The sequence below is a fragment of the Heterodontus francisci genome, chromosome 3 (assembly GCF_036365525.1).
Source record: "Heterodontus francisci isolate sHetFra1 chromosome 3, sHetFra1.hap1, whole genome shotgun sequence".
NCBI lineage: Eukaryota > Metazoa > Chordata > Chondrichthyes > Heterodontiformes > Heterodontidae > Heterodontus > Heterodontus francisci.
In genome coordinates, this window is record NC_090373.1 from 117,704,641 (window position 1) to 117,720,297 (window position 15,657).

Below are 15,657 nucleotides of genomic sequence, written 5' to 3' on the forward strand. Positions count from 1 at the left end.
TTTTCGCCGGGAGCTCCGGTTTCCTCCCACAGCCAAAGACTTGCAGGTTGATAGGTAAATTGGCCATTGTAAATTTCCCCTAGTGTAGGTAGGTGGTAGGGAATATGGGATTACTGCAGGGTTAGTATAAATGGGTGGTTGTTGGTCGGCACAGACTTGGTGGGCTGAAGGGCCTGTTTCAGTGCTGTATCTCAAAAAAAAACAAGAGATGGGTGAGATGGAGTCACTGGGGCCAGTCTGAAAGGCCCCAGCAGCCGGGGTGGGGTGGTCGTACAGTCCAAGGGGAGGAGGGTTCTGGGTATAAAATTGCTCTGGGTGGGGGTCCTCCATAGGTCACAAATTGCCCGCGAAGGAGGGACCCCCCCCCTCCCCCTCTCCCCACCCCACCAAGCTAGCAGGGAGCGCGCCCTGTTTTCCAAGGCGTACTCCCTGCACACAGCGGAGAACCCCCCCCACCCCCCGCAACTGGTAAGATCCCAGCAGCGGCGGGAAGAAACCCTTAATGGGCCACTTAGGGCCTCAATTGGCCTCTGGGCAGGAAGGCTGTCATTGGCCTATCCTGGGAAGATTGCTGGGCAACAGGGAGGCAACGGGCTCTCTGCCCCGTCACCCACCCCCCCCCCACTACTCGTTGCGATACTCCATGCCCCCCACTGCTTCCAACCTCGCCTCAGGGGGCCTCACAAAATCCCAGCCAAAGTGTGCTGGAGGTTTGGAACTCTCTAGTACAAATGGCCATTGATGCTGGATAATTGTAATATTTTAAAACAGAGATTTATGTTAACCAAAGCTATTAAGGGACATGGGGCAAAAGTGGGTATATGGAGTTAGATCGCAAATCAACCATAATCTCATTGAATGGCAGCACAGGCTCAAGGGGCTAAATGGCCTATTCCTGTTCCAATGTTCCTATGAGGCCTGGTACCAATGGGTGCCTCAAAATTGCATTGCTGTCCTGTGTATGTCGATTAACTTATTGCTAGTGAGGTCTTATCTGAAACAGGCAGATGCCTGGACAGACCTTGAAAAGCCCCCAACAAGAATGCTGGTGGGTGAATCAGGAGCAGCAATGTTGCACTAAGTGTTTTACCATGAATTTCAGGCAGCTACCACCACATTCCCAGCAGGTGGAGGCCCTGAAAATCAGGGCCAAGGAGTTAGAAATAGAAATAGAGACACAGGCAGTCAGTCAGGTTCAGCAAAGGCTGCAAAAGCAGTCAATTTTTAAAAATAGAGTAGTGAAGGTAGTGTAGTAGAAGGGTCTGAAAGGGTTAATCTTGAGAGAGTCTAAAGAATACCACCTACCATGATGATGTAAGAGATCATGTGGGACAGACTCGTGAATAGTTACAGTATGGGTGTTGAAGGAGCCACACAGGCTAGTGTGGAGTGTATATAGTTGTTATGAAATAAAGATTAATGTTTAAATACTACAGCATTGCGCCAATGTGTATTGTTAAATGATAATTTTCTTTGGTCATAATAAAAGCAAAATACTGCGGATGCTGGAAATCTGAAATAAAAACAAGAAATGCTGGAACCACTCAGCAGGTCTGGCAGCATCTGTGGAAAGAGAAGCAGAGTTAACGTTTCGGGTCAGTGACTCTTCTTCGGAACTGACAAATATTAAAAATGTCACAGGTTATAAGCAAGTGAGGTGGGAGTGGGGCAAGAGATAACAAAGGAGAAGGTGCAGATTGGGCAAGGCCAAATAGCTGACCAAAAGGTCATGGAGCAAAGGTAAACAATATGTTAATGGTGTGTTGAAGGACAAAGCATTAGTACAGAATAGGTCCACTGACTGGAGATCTGACTTTGTATTTTTTTTGAAGAAATTTAAAAGGAACATTTAAAAAAGGATGCCTGCTGACAGCTTAAGATGACCACCGAGTTTGCAACAGTATCCTACACTGCAATGCTTGTGAGGAGGGAGACAAAATGTCTATTTCCCAGCAAGAACCAAGACCCAGGAAGTCTTAACAGAACTACCTGTTCTTTCAGCAAGCAGAGAAATACTGCTAACTGCTATGTTTGAATGAATGAGTGACTGTCATGTGACAAGTCCCTCCCCACCTGTGGTTTTAAGCTGGTGTTTTCTGTGCAGCAGAGGAGAATCAACTGCACTCTGACATGAGCAGACCCTAAGTGGGGTCCCTCTCTCTCTCTCCATTCCAGCTTGAAAGCTTTCAAATCCTGCTTGTTGACTTGCATACTCCGGTTACAATCCGAAACCCTGTTGGAGGAAATCATCTGCATTGTTATCTCCAAGAGACTCACCGAACCAGTTATCTACTTCTTCAAACTAAAAGCCACAGGACCACTGAATTCAGCTAGAAGCCAGCCGAATCACCAAATTCCACAGACTGTATACCTTTATTTATGGACTCTAACTCAACCAATCTACCTTTCCCCACTCTGTAACCTATTTGTGTATATGTAAACCTCTAGTGTGTGTGAGACTGAAAGTTGGCATGTTGTTTATTATTTTATTAGCTCGGTTTAGGTCCAAAAAGTTACCCTCTTTCTTTGTTAACTCAAGAAAACCTGTCTGATTGGTTCTTGTTATGATCATAGCAAGTAAGTAATCAAACACCTACTAAATTGGCCAATACATCCACTTTAAGAAAGAATTAAACCTGTTGTGGTCTAACAAGGAGAAGGAAAAAGAGGGAAGCCCTTTGACCCCTCCTCACATGACCGTAACAACAGTCTAAGAACCTCTCTGTTTAGACTCAATACAGTGGCAGCATACAGAACCAAACATATAACATGGTGGTCGTCTTGAAGAAAATACACCAGGGTCATATGGGCATAACTAAATCCAGAGCACGGCTCAGGTGTCCATGTGGTTTCCAAGAATCTCAAACAATATCGAAGAATTGATTTTGAATTGTGACATATGTGCAGTTCACAGACAGGATCTGAGAGAACCACTAATTTTAACCCAATTCCCAACTAGACGATGGGAACAATTGGCGATTGATTTATTCTTCTTCAATGGAAAATCCTGTCTAATTATAGTTAATTACTTCTCAAGGTGGATCAAGGTTAAACAGATGTACAAAACAACAACTGAGGCAGTCATCAGAGTTTTACAAGAAGTTTTCACAACACATGGTAAACCTGATCAGATAGTATCAGATATTGGACCACAATTTGCAGACGATTACTTCATGAACTTCGAAAAAATTTTGGATTTGTGCATCTAACAAGTTCTCCTAAGTATCCACAATCTAATGCAGAAGCTGAGCGAGCAGTCAGAACTATTAAAGCTATGTTGAAGAAAAATTGAGGTTTCTGATTAGCACTTCTGACCTACTGAGCTACTCCATTATTATGCAGATTAGCACCATCCGAACCCTTAATGGGAAGAAATCTCTCAACGCAACTTCCAATTCTATCCAAGAAATTACTTCCAGGTGACAAAGCAAGGATGATCAGAGAGTACAAGACAAAGAACAGTCGTATCGAAAGAAACAAACCCATAATTATAACAGGAGGTACCATACTAGAAACCTACCCAAGTTGTCAGAAGGGCAAAAGGTATGGGTACGAGACCAAAACAGAGAAGGGGTAATTCTCCAGAGAGAGGAGAATCAACAGCGATCTTATTTGCTAAGAACTCATGAAGGTACTATACAGAGAAATAAAAGGAGTCTTATTCCTTTACCGTAAAGACGTGAATCGGTCATACATTTAAACAAATCAGATGTTGAACCGGAAATTCAGAAAGCATCTAATACTACAAACCTCAACAAAGGCTGTCCAAGTCAAGACACAAGAGATCAGAGAAAGACTACCAATCTTCCAAATCAGACAACAGCAGATCAGGGAGAGTTGTGAAGCCTCCTGACAGATTGAATCTATGAAGTCAGAGACTTGGAGGGAGATGGGATAGTATGTATGTAAATGTATAATTGGATAAAGATTTGTGTGGAGATGTAGTGTAAGGGTCTGAAAGGGTTAATCTTGAGAGAATGTAAAGAATACTGCCTACCATGATGATGGTAAGAGATCATGTGGGAGAGACTCGAGAACAGATACAGTGTGGCCGTTGGAGGAGACACACAGGCCAGTGTGAAGTATATATAGTTGTTATGAAATAAAGATTAATGTTTAAATTCTACAGTCCAAGAACCTCTCTGGCTAGACTCAATATGGTGGCAGCATACAGAAACCAAACATATAACAGGTAGTTAAGTCAGTCAAATTGGCCCACTAATGCTTATTGTCTTTTATAATTGCACATAAACAAGTTGAACTTATTGAATTAAGTGAATCTAATCAAAACTGCAGCTTAATATTCTTATTTCACCTCATCTAACCAGGTGTTTACTCAGTCCACTTTTCAAAAGATTGAAGACGTGGGAACACATGAAAAGATATCTAGTTCAGATCACAAGGGGGTGCTATTGTTACTTGCATTGCATTATTATGTAGTTAGGTATTGGGCAGTTTGAATTTACTTAGGCGTATAAGGACCAGGAGTGAGTGACACTACTGAAACCAAGAATTTGTAACAAAGAGTGGCTGTCTTTATTGTGGGGAGGACAGGAGGAAGAAAATAAGTTCAACAGTTGCAGATAATTTTTGGCACGATGGTATTTTCACATCATGTATCTTATCACAGTGTTTGGTAATCAAAACATATTGGCAAACAATTGTCGATCAAACACTCTTTTAAAATTCTATTCTAAAATTGGTTCATTCTAAAAAAACACAAGCTGTAGTCAAGATTAGAATGGTAATTAGTAATTCTTGGGGTCGCCACTGTTTAATGTATAGCTGCCAGAGTTGCCCATATAACCTCATTTCAAAAAGTTAACTCTTTATGTGAAGCACTTCGAGATGTTTAAGCATGAAGGGCACTGTATAAAAAAGCAAAATTTTCATGAGGTTTCACCAAATATTTTGAGTATTACCCTGCCTATATCCACCTCAATAACATTGCCCGACTCCCCACACCACCAACCCCCCCACCCACACCCCGGCCAGACTCAGCTCGTCTGCTGCTGAAACCCTAACCATGCCTTTATTACCTCTAGACTTGGACTATTCCAACAAACTGCTGTCTCTCTCCCACGTTCTACCCTACATGAACTTGAGGTCATCCAAAACTCTGCTGCCCGTGTCCTAACTCGCACTAAGACTCATTCACCGCTGACCTACATTGGCTCCTGGTCAAGCAACAACTTGCTTTTAAAATTCTCATGCTTGTTTTCAAATCCCTCTGTGTAATCTCCTCCAGCCCCACAACCTTCCAAGATATATTTGCTCCTCCAGTTTTGGCCTCTTGCGCAGCCCAGATTGTAATTGCTCCACCTTTAATGGCCGTCCCTTCAGTTGTCCTAAGTCCTGGAATTCTCTCTCTAAACCTCTTTCTGCCGCTCTGCCTCTCTACCTCTCTTTCCTCCTTTTAATGCACTCCTTACAACCTACCCTTCTGACCAAGCTTTTGGTCATCTGCTTTAATATCGATTTATGTGTCTGGGTGTCAAATTTTGTTGGATAATGCTCTTGTGAAGCACCTAGGGATGTTTTATTGCCTTTAAAAAACTATGTACATACAAGCTGGTGGTGTTGTTGAGTGCCCAGCACAGAAACAGGCCATTTGGGCCAACTGGTCTATGCTCAGTGGTCCCAACATCAATCCCTGTGGAACACCTTTTGCCACCTTTAGCTAAACTGAGTAACAACCCTTAACCCCTACTTTCTGCTTTCTATTTGGTAGTCAGCTTGCTATTCATTCTGTTGATTGTCCCCTGACTCCACATGGTCTGATTTTAGTCATGAATCTACTGTGTGGTAACTTATCAAAGTTCTTTTCAAAATCCACATATATCACATTTACTACATTACCCTTATCTACTCCTTCTGTTACTTCTTCAAAGAATTCAGTAAGGTTGGTCAAGCATGACCTTCCCTTTTGAAATCCATGCTGACTATTCGTATTATATTTTTGGTTTCTAGAGGTTTTTCCATTTCATCTTTCAGTAAAGCTTCCATTATCTTTCCTGCCACTGATGTTAAGCTACTTTCTCTATAGTTCCTGGGGCTTGTTCTATTTGCCTTTTTAAATGTAGGAATAACATTAGCTGTCTGCCAGTCCACTGGCACAATCCCCTTTTCTAATGAAGTTTATTGAACAAAAATCTGGCATTTGTTCAAAGTTGCCATTTTGGAGGTATTGCTATTGTTGAATTTGTAATTTAGTATGTTATCCATTTTACTCAGCTGCCTTCTTTCTCATTGTGAACCCTAGGTTATCTCCAAGAAGCTTACTTATGGACAAAACAAGTCCTTGCTATTCTGGAGAAGTCGATGGTCCTACTGAAGGATGTTAAGGATGGCTCCTTGTATGAAGGCGTAGCTTATGGCAGTTACACCACTAGATCCCTATTCCAGTACATGTTTTTGGTACAAAAGCACTTCAATATCAGCCACTTCGACCACCCCTGGATAAAGCAGCATTTCGCTTTCTACTATCGGACTGTACTCCCAGGTAGGAATTTGGCATTTTTTAAAAAAGTCATCCGTTCTTTAAACACAAGGAGTTTCATTATAGGATCCATAAAACCTTGGCCGGAATTTTACGGCTTCCCAACGAGTGGGCTGGATGGGGGGCCGTTCCTGATGCTTTCCCGCCCCTGATGCTTTCCCGCCCCTGCTGCAGTTTTACATAGAGCGATAGCAGCAAGAAATGGTCTGCCCACCCCAGGCCAGTCAAGACCCTTAAGTGGCCAGGTGGACGGCAAAGCCCCCAAGAACACTGCCAGGTAAAACCTGGTGGCCTTCCTGCAGGCTGGAGGTGGGGGAGGGGGGGTTCCTGATTGGGCACACTGTGCCCCACGAGGGCTGCCCCGAAGCCCCAACCGCCCCCACTGCACAACACTACCCCACCCACCCACCGCTAACCGAACCCCCCATGTCTCGCTGGGGCCCTGCCAATTGTCCCCATGAGGCCCCAAAAATGTATCTTCCTTCTGCCGCTGTCCTTCACCTTACTTGCAATGGCTGGGTTGCATTGGGAAAGGAGATGATGGTATCAGGGCGTAGACAAGACTGGCTGTCCAGGGTGCTCAAACAAAAAAAATTTTTTTTAAAAATCGGACCACTGCTTCTTTCAAAAGTGTGCTCCATCCAAAGGAAGGAACCATTTGAGGTCAATAATATTTGCTGCAATAAAGTTGTGGGGTTAAAGGTGAGCAAAATACTGCAGAAAAACAAAATTCACTGTTTTATCCAAATGTGCATAAGCTTCTGCAAATCTTAATTACACTTATCAGTTTCAACCTGATGCCCAGAAAGATCTTTTTCCACACTCAGGCGATCAAAAGCTTACCTTCACAATTCAACCTCGCTTCTAAATGTTCACAAGGACATATAGCTGGCACTTGGACTTCATGCTTTCGACCTTTTGTGTGACAAAATTGTTCTTTTTCTTTTTATTTGCTTCATTTGAATTCTTACATTCATGGGAGTAATTATTATTACAAAACCTGATTATGGATTTTCTATTTGAAAGATAGATCTTTTGAAGTAGTTCTGTTTGGCCTGGCAAGTTCATATCCAAAAGTTCCCTACACCCCTGGGTGGCATGTTTCCTTGGAATCAACTTTTTTTTTTAGATTTTTAGATTTAGAGATACAGCACTGAAACAGGCCCTTCGGCCCACCGAGTCTTTGCCGACCATTAACCACCCATTTATACTAATCCTACACTAATCCCATATTTCTACCACATCCTCACCTGTCCCTATATTCCCCTACCACCTACCTATACTAGTGGCAATTTATAATGGCCAATTCACCTATCAACCTGCAAGTCTTTTGGCTGTGGGAGGAAACCGGAGCACCCGGAGGAAACCCACGCAGACACAGGGAGAACTTGCAAAGTCCACACAGGCAGGACCCAGAATTGAACCCGGGTCGCTGGAGCTGTGAGGCTGCGGTGCTAACCACTGTGCCACTGTGCCGGGTAAATTCCTTGTTCCTACGCATCAGTTGGGAAATGGTGCCCAAAGGGAGTGCAAGTTAATGATGGGGCTACAATATAATAACCCTAATTCTTCAATCCACTCCTTATAAGCGTGGCTCTCCCTGAGAGCATAGAATTATGAAATTTATTTTTTGTGTGTGGTGTTGGAAAATCTTTAAGAAAGAAAGATATTGCATTTGTATAGCAACTTACCTCATCTTCACTGCACTTCAAAGCACTCGTATTCGATGAATTGCTTTGAAGTGCAATCACTGTGTTATATAGGTGAACACAACAGCCATTTTGCAAACGGCAATGGCCCACAAACAGGATTGATGGATTTCGTGGGGTTGGTTGAGGAAGGATTATTGGCCGGGACATCAGCAACATTATTTTTTCTTCTTCAAATACAACCCTGGAACCTTTAACATTGACCTGAAACATAGATACAGGCAGGCACAGAGACTTTTGACAATGCAGCATTTCCTCAGTACCTTTTAGTTTCTATGTACAGTGACTATCAGGCATGAATTTACAAAATCACGCTCCCATTGGAATCTCAACAGCTGGCAGCACATATTGTGAACTAGGGTGTACTTCTCATGTTTTTCTCTCCATAAAGAGTGGAAAATTAAGGATAGCACCTACTAGGATTATCAGATATGCTCCTAGTTGGCAAGGTTACCTGGAGGGAACATAATTTTGTAAGATTGACCCAATCATGTGACTGGTATCAATGTACATTCATAAGATTGGTTTATTTTTTGCATTTATAAGAAAAAGCTTCAGTGGCAATTTGATAACAGTTTATGCAGTCTAGTCAGGTGACACTGGGGGCTTCATGTAAAAAGGATCAAAGTTGAAATATTAACATAGTAATATAATCCTTGTGTAAATAGCCCATACTGGAACACATGTGAAGTTAACTATCAAAACGTTTTGACAAGTACTTGTGCATGTATAAACTGGAGAAAAAGTTGGATAATCCTGAAATATCAAAATTGACATAAAATTGATGTGGATGTCAAGAGGTACAAATAGCTTCAGTGACATTTGTGTGTTCCTGTCAGTTATATCTCTCATTTCATTGCTTCTGTTTTCTGAATGACTTCTGGGAAAGCAATTTACTTTTGCTTTACTATTACATCGTTTTGTGCTTTCTCTTTGGCACTGAATTTTGCTTTTGGTAATGTCTTCTAGGCTTTCGAAGGACTGTGGCCATCGCTGATTCAAACTACAACTGGTTCTATGGGCCTGAGAGTCAGTTGGTATTTCTGGATACATATGTACTGCGCAATGGCAGTGGCAACTGGCTGGCAGAGCAGGTCAGAAAGAATCGAATTCGGGAGGGACCAGGCACACCAGCCAAAGGACAGAGATGGTGCACACTCCATACTGAATTTCTGTGGTAAGATGGCAATCAATTTAGTGAAAGAAATAATCTGGAGTATAATAAAAAAGAAGATAGTCAATCATTAGTTAACTGACAAGCATAGGTTTGAGCTCTTGCTAGGTAGACAGAAGGTGCCTCAGAGCTCCTCATGGGCAGCATGGCGAGCAGCACTCACTATAAAATGAGTGTGCTGCCACCATCCTCTTTACTGCATCACAAGTACAAATTGTGCCCTATGGAATGGTGCCTCCAGCAGTTAGTTGTGGAGTTTCAGCAATATCTAACTGCCTCCCTTCGCCCCCAGAACCCACTTATATTGGGAATCAAGCTCTATATATCTGAGCACATGTCGGCTCTCATTCAGAGTTTGCATATTTTGTCTTCAACGATTTTCACCTGCCTGGTGTGTGAGACACCAAGCCCAGTGTTATACATCAGGTTTACTAATCCAGGCCTTCACGTGAGGGATGTTGGTAAAGAGATGTGTCCATTGTGAAGCCCACTCCTTCTCCAGGGTATTCTGTGATAGGTCAGTGTAGACCAGAGCCCTTGCTTCCTGGAATCACTTTTTCTTTCGCCTGCAATTTAACCTCTACCTTGATCCTGAATCTTGCAGCTGGGCTGGAGAAAGTCTTCTGTTGCATTCCTTGGAGTTCTGAAACAAACAGGACAATGAGTACATCTATTTTGAGAAAGATTTCTACCAAGGAATGGCTGTGCAGAGGAACAAAGAAAGGGGAAATTTTTATTTTATAAAATATCTAATTGCTTCAGGCAAACAATAGCAATAAATTGCATTTTAGTCCCTCTGATTTGTATAAGGTGTAATTTTACAAATAGCTAGCATGGAGCTTTGCCCATCAGGAACTCATCAGAAAGGCAGATGAGGCCTGTCTGTATGTTAATTTTAACAGACAGGCAATCCCAAAGTGTCCACTGATGTGCAGCATCTGCTGTGAGTAATGTAACAGCCATAGCTCAACCCAGTTTGGAGCTGTTTAGGTTTATACAGAGTATTATATTTATTGAAAAAAGTCATTTCAGAAAAAAAAATTCACAGCATTTCTAGTGTGATATAAGCAATTCTTGTGCTTTACAATATCTTAAAAATGGCTGACCTGAGAATGCAAGATATTATCATAATGTCTACATTTGACAGTTAAGTATGCACATTTTTGATAACTACTTTATTTTTTCACAATTTCATGTTAATTCCAGTGAAATACAACCTGTTAGATACCTGTGAAATTGCTTTTTCAACATCTGTGCAATAATTTTCAGTTTGTGACTTTCCCACGGTCAGTTTCTGCAGCTGCAATAACTGGAGGTTTTGTTTTAGTTAAATTTGTACAATCATAAACTCTTTTATTGTGGCATATCAATGTCCAAGTTTAGCACAAAAACTAAATAAAATGCATCTGAATGTACAAATGCGACAGTATCTTGATCCATCTTCATACTGTTTTGAATAAAACTTCATTGTCCTGTGGCATTGCGAGTTAGAGTTGATGGGGAGAAACAGTCTTGTTAAAATGTCTGGAGCTTTTTATTCCTATTCAACAGAAATAAAATGGTACAATTTTTTGTGCTTAAGAAAGACCATGTTGAGCACAGCTTTGGCTCCTACCATGTATCTTTATCCAATTGTGATATTTGTAAATCACAGTTATTTCACTATTCTGAATACTATGATAGCTGTAGAGATTCTACATGAAATAAACTTGGTAAATCACAACCCTACTTTTAGTGGGCACGGGATCATGGCTCTTTCGTGGCACTGATTGACGATCTATAGATGGGGAGGAGGTTGCGTAGTGGTAATGTCACTGGACTAGTAAACCACAGCCCATACTAATGCTCTGGGGACATGGGTTTGAATCCCTTCATGGCAGAAGGTGAAATTTGAATTCAATTAATGGAATTAAAATCTAGTCTAATGATGATTGTAAAAACCTATCTGGTTCACTAATGCCTTTTAGGGAAGGAAATCTGCTCTCCTTACCTGGTCTGGCCTACATGTGACTCCAGATCCACAACAATGTGTTTGACTCTTAAAATGCCCTCTGAAATGGCCTAGCAAGCCAGTTGTCAAGGGCAATTAGGGATGGGCAATAAATACCTGCCTTGCCTGTGACACCCACATCCAACAAAAATGAATTTTAAAACATCTCATGCCAAGTTCATAGGATGATTGGTGTACCTACACCATGTGGACTGCAGCAGTTCAGTCACTACCTTCTCAAGGGCAATTAGTGATGGACAATGCTCACATCCCCCATGAACAACTAAAAAAAAGGGAAATGCTATATTGGTGCAGTAAGTTGTGTTGTTCTGTAGTTGGGGCTGAGCTACGTTTTTGGCTACAGTAGAGGAAGTTTAACTCTTTATCTAGCCAGTTTTATACTTCAGAAAGTGCTTGATGATGATGCTACTGGGTTCTAGAAGGGGGGTAGTGCTCTCACCTACATGAACATAAAGTCTGTGTAAAGAAAACAGAAAAATGTTACTGGGATTTTCAAATCTCCAGCCAATTAAAGGCCAGGGAGCAGCCTCTCCATCTAATCAGGAACAGTGAGTGGGCCAATGGGAGGCCCTCCAGCACCCAGTGATCAGTAGCCTAACCGGCCGAGGTGGGAACTGCTGATCTGAAGATGGAGAAAAAGAGAGAGAGAGAGAGGGAGTAGGCCAGAGAAGTTATTTTTTGATTTTTAAGACTGCCGCAACTGTCTGGCCATGATCCTAAAGGGGCAACCCCTCCAGGGGACGCCAGCAGCCACAGCTGTGGCCCGGCGGCCTTTATGGGTGGTCGGTGGGGGGAGTGACCCGCATGAGTCACTCCCTCCCACCCTGAGCCCCCCACATTTGGCTGGACGTGATCCAGGCTGACATGGGCTGCCGGCTGATTGGAAATTCCAATCGATGTGGGAATGGGGCCTTAATAGGCCCCATAATTGCTAATAATTGGCCTCAAGTGGCTGCCCGCAGTGGGCAGGCAATCCGATCCTGAACCGCCATCAATAAAAATGGCTTGGGGTTGGGATTGTGGCAGCAAAGCCGGCATGGAAGCTGTCAACGCCAAATTGCACGCCTGCCCGCCCATCTCCAATCCAGACCCCGGTCATATTTACAAATCTATTCTTCAAATATAATTTTGTTACATGATTTGCCCTTTATCTCTGCTGTCAAAATATTTTTAGCCTTTTTTTAATTTGTTATCAGGTACGATGGCTCCTTGACTCCAGCACCACCACTGGATTATGGGTCACCGAAATTGCATTATTTTGAGGACTGGGGAGTCGTGACTTATGGAGGTGCTTTACCAGCTGAAGTTAACCGACCCTTCCTGTCCTTCAAATCGGGTAAGCTGGGTGGACGTGCAATCTACGACATGGTTCATCAGAAGAAATATTCACAGTGGATTAATGGGTGGAAGAATTTCAATGCTGGCCATGAACATCCTGATCAGAACTCTTTCACATTCGCACCTAATGGAGTGCCTTTCATCACAGAAGCTTTGTATGGCCCAAAATACACCTTCCTCAACAATGCTTTAATGTTCTCTCCAGCCACAGCAGACACTTGTTTCAGCCCTTGGGAAGGGCAGGTGACAGAAGCGTGCAACTCAAAGTGGTTGAAATATAAACATGGGATTTCTGGGAATTGTCATGGCCAGGTCATTGCAGCTTTGGAGCAGAATGGCGTGGTCTTTATCAGAGGAGAGGCAGTGGGGGCTTATAGTCCTAGCCTGAAACTGAAGAGTTCCCAGAGGAACCTCCTCCTTCTGCAGCCCCAGCTTTTACTGCTAGTGGATCAAATCCACTTGGAAGAAGATAGCCCACTTGAGAAAATGAGTGCATTTTTCCATAACACAGATGTGGCCTTCGAGGAAATCTCTAAAGATGGAGTGAATGGAGCATTTACTAGACAAAAGGATGGCCACTATACAATGTTCTGGATGGATGATAAAGGCAATAGTGAAAAGGCTACTCTGGCATTCAAGACGTACCCTCGTGGATACTCGTACAATGGAACACATTATGTCAATGTTACAACCACGCTGAGGTACCCAGTCACCAGAACAGCCTATATCTTCTTTGGACCTTCTGTACAGATTCAAAGCTTTAGCATTCGAGGAGATTTGGATCGAGTAGATGTATATCTAGCAACAAATGAAAAAACCTACACAGTTTATCTCTTAACTGGGGAAACTGCTGTGAAACCACTGTTTGCTATGGTACTAGCTGACCGTCAGAAAATTGTGTTTGACAGAGCTTCTGCAATCAGGGATGCTTCAGTGCAGGAGGTGGAAGATTATGTGAATGTTGTTGAGGAAAATCTTCAGCATGCAAAACCAGTGTTTCAGCAGCTAGAAAAGCAGATCTTGGCTCGAGTACTAAACACTGATAACTTCCGAAAGACTGCCGAGCGTCTTCTCAAACTATCAGATAAAAAGAAGACAGAGGAGGCTGTTGAAAAGTTATTTTCTATCCCATTTGGACAAATCAAGGCCAAAAAAATGAGAAAAGGAAAAGGTAATGGTGATAAATTTCCCAACAGCCTTCCAGATATATTTGCACAAATTGAAATGAATGAGAAAAGGGAGCGGAAGAAGTTACTACAGCAAGTGCAAGAAGAAACGTCTGATGAGAGAAATGAGGACGTGAGGGAGGTTTTTGACTTTGTGGACTTTTCTTATGTGAAACCAGAACAAGGCGCAAACAAAGATGTAAAAAATGGCTCTGTCAAACCAGGAGCCACTGTTCGAAGCACTGCACAATCCCTTTCGGCTTCCTACACAAGAGTCTTCTTAATTTTAAATATTGCAACCTTCTTTTTCCTGTTAGCATTACAGCTAATTCGGTTTCAAAAAGCTCCAAGCTTGCACGCCCAAAGATTTCTGTATGCAGTGCTTCTACTGGACAGCTTTGTACTGCTTTGTTTGTATTCCTCTTGTTCTCAGGCGCAGTGCTAGATCAATGACGCCATCTCGTGAAAGACTAAATAAATATGCAATAATATTACTGAGTACTTAATGCAAGTACAAGGTTTGCACATACCTTTTAACAGATTTTTATGAAAAGATACTCAACAGGAAAGCCAAAGATTTGATGAATTATCGTTAAAAATGCAGATAAGTGGAACCTGGATAATCCACACTCCTATAATCTGCTATCCTAATTTTCTACCAGACTTTTCCCAGGACAAGGCCTTGTGTGACATCGCCTCATTGCACAGCTTCTTTTGTTATTTGTATTTCATCCCCTTTTCTTGTTGAATAAAACTACATATTGTTTCTTTTGTTATTTGTATCGTACTTGGCTATATTCCCATTCCCATTCCCATTCTGAGGATATTGCAGTGTAAGCCCAGAATTTTGAGAAGTTTTGATACTGTGCCAATCTTCATTATCCACCAAGATGGTTCCCTTCATTAGGTTGGAGCAAGACATTCCACTGAACTAAAATATGCTGTTAATTGGATAAGCTCATTGTTTTATTATTTTTCAATTTGACCTTTCACTATACCTGATATATATAATGTGTGTGTAAATGTGTTCAGGTGGATCTGTACTTTCTCTTTATCTTTTGAAATGTCTGTGTTGTTTTATCATGATTCACACAAACATACGAATTAGGAGCAGGAGTAGGCCACTCAACCCTTCGAGCCTGCTCTGCCATTCAATAAATTCATGGCTGAACTGATTACTCCGCATTTCCACCTACCCCCGATAACCTTCCACCCCCTTGCTTATCAAGAATCTATCTACCTCTGCCTTAAAAATATTCAAAGATTCTGCTTCCACCGCCTTTTGAGTCACTGGTGAGATCTCAGTGAGCAGTAATGTCTGTGCTCACATGTCTACAAACTGCAGCTGGATTGTTCAGTATGTCATTCTTTCCATGATCAATCATTAAAGCACAAATGTTATTGAGCATTCCTTAATTTTTTTTAAAAGTTAGCTGATTATGATCCCTTTCTTTAAAGAATTTGAGTTATGATTTATTGTTCTTAATGGGTGAAATATAGATGAGTGACAAATATTGTGCACAGCATGTTAGAATTCCCTCACTGGGATTGCAGAGTGTCACGCACACCGGAAGTGCGATGATACAACAAACATGGACTATGAAGAATTATGAAAAATTGACTTAGTCTTTAAAAAAATGAACCTTTATTTTAAAAAGTGAACAGTGGTCCAAAATGGTGACCGAAGAAAAAAGGGATTGGCCTTTTGTGTATTCAAACTGCCTGGCAGAGCAAATCTTCAAACCTAAAAGATGTTAATG

General features: G+C 42.0%; 1 protein-coding gene across 4 annotated transcripts in view; it reads left to right on the forward strand.

Annotated features, from left to right (window-relative positions):
• dse (dermatan sulfate epimerase) overlaps positions 1-15,329 on the forward strand; it is a 74,503-nt gene extending 59,174 nt beyond the window's left edge. For all 4 annotated transcript variants that reach the window (XM_068025591.1, XM_068025593.1, XM_068025589.1 and 1 more), the window contains 3 exons: positions 6,263-6,502; positions 9,178-9,385; positions 12,590-15,329. In XM_068025591.1, the coding sequence (XP_067881692.1) occupies positions 6,263-6,502; positions 9,178-9,385; positions 12,590-14,342 (2,201 nt within the window). In that variant the 3' untranslated portion in view covers positions 14,343-15,329. The remainder of the gene's footprint in view (positions 1-6,262; positions 6,503-9,177; positions 9,386-12,589) is intronic.
• Positions 15,330-15,657: the final 328 nt, after the last annotated feature.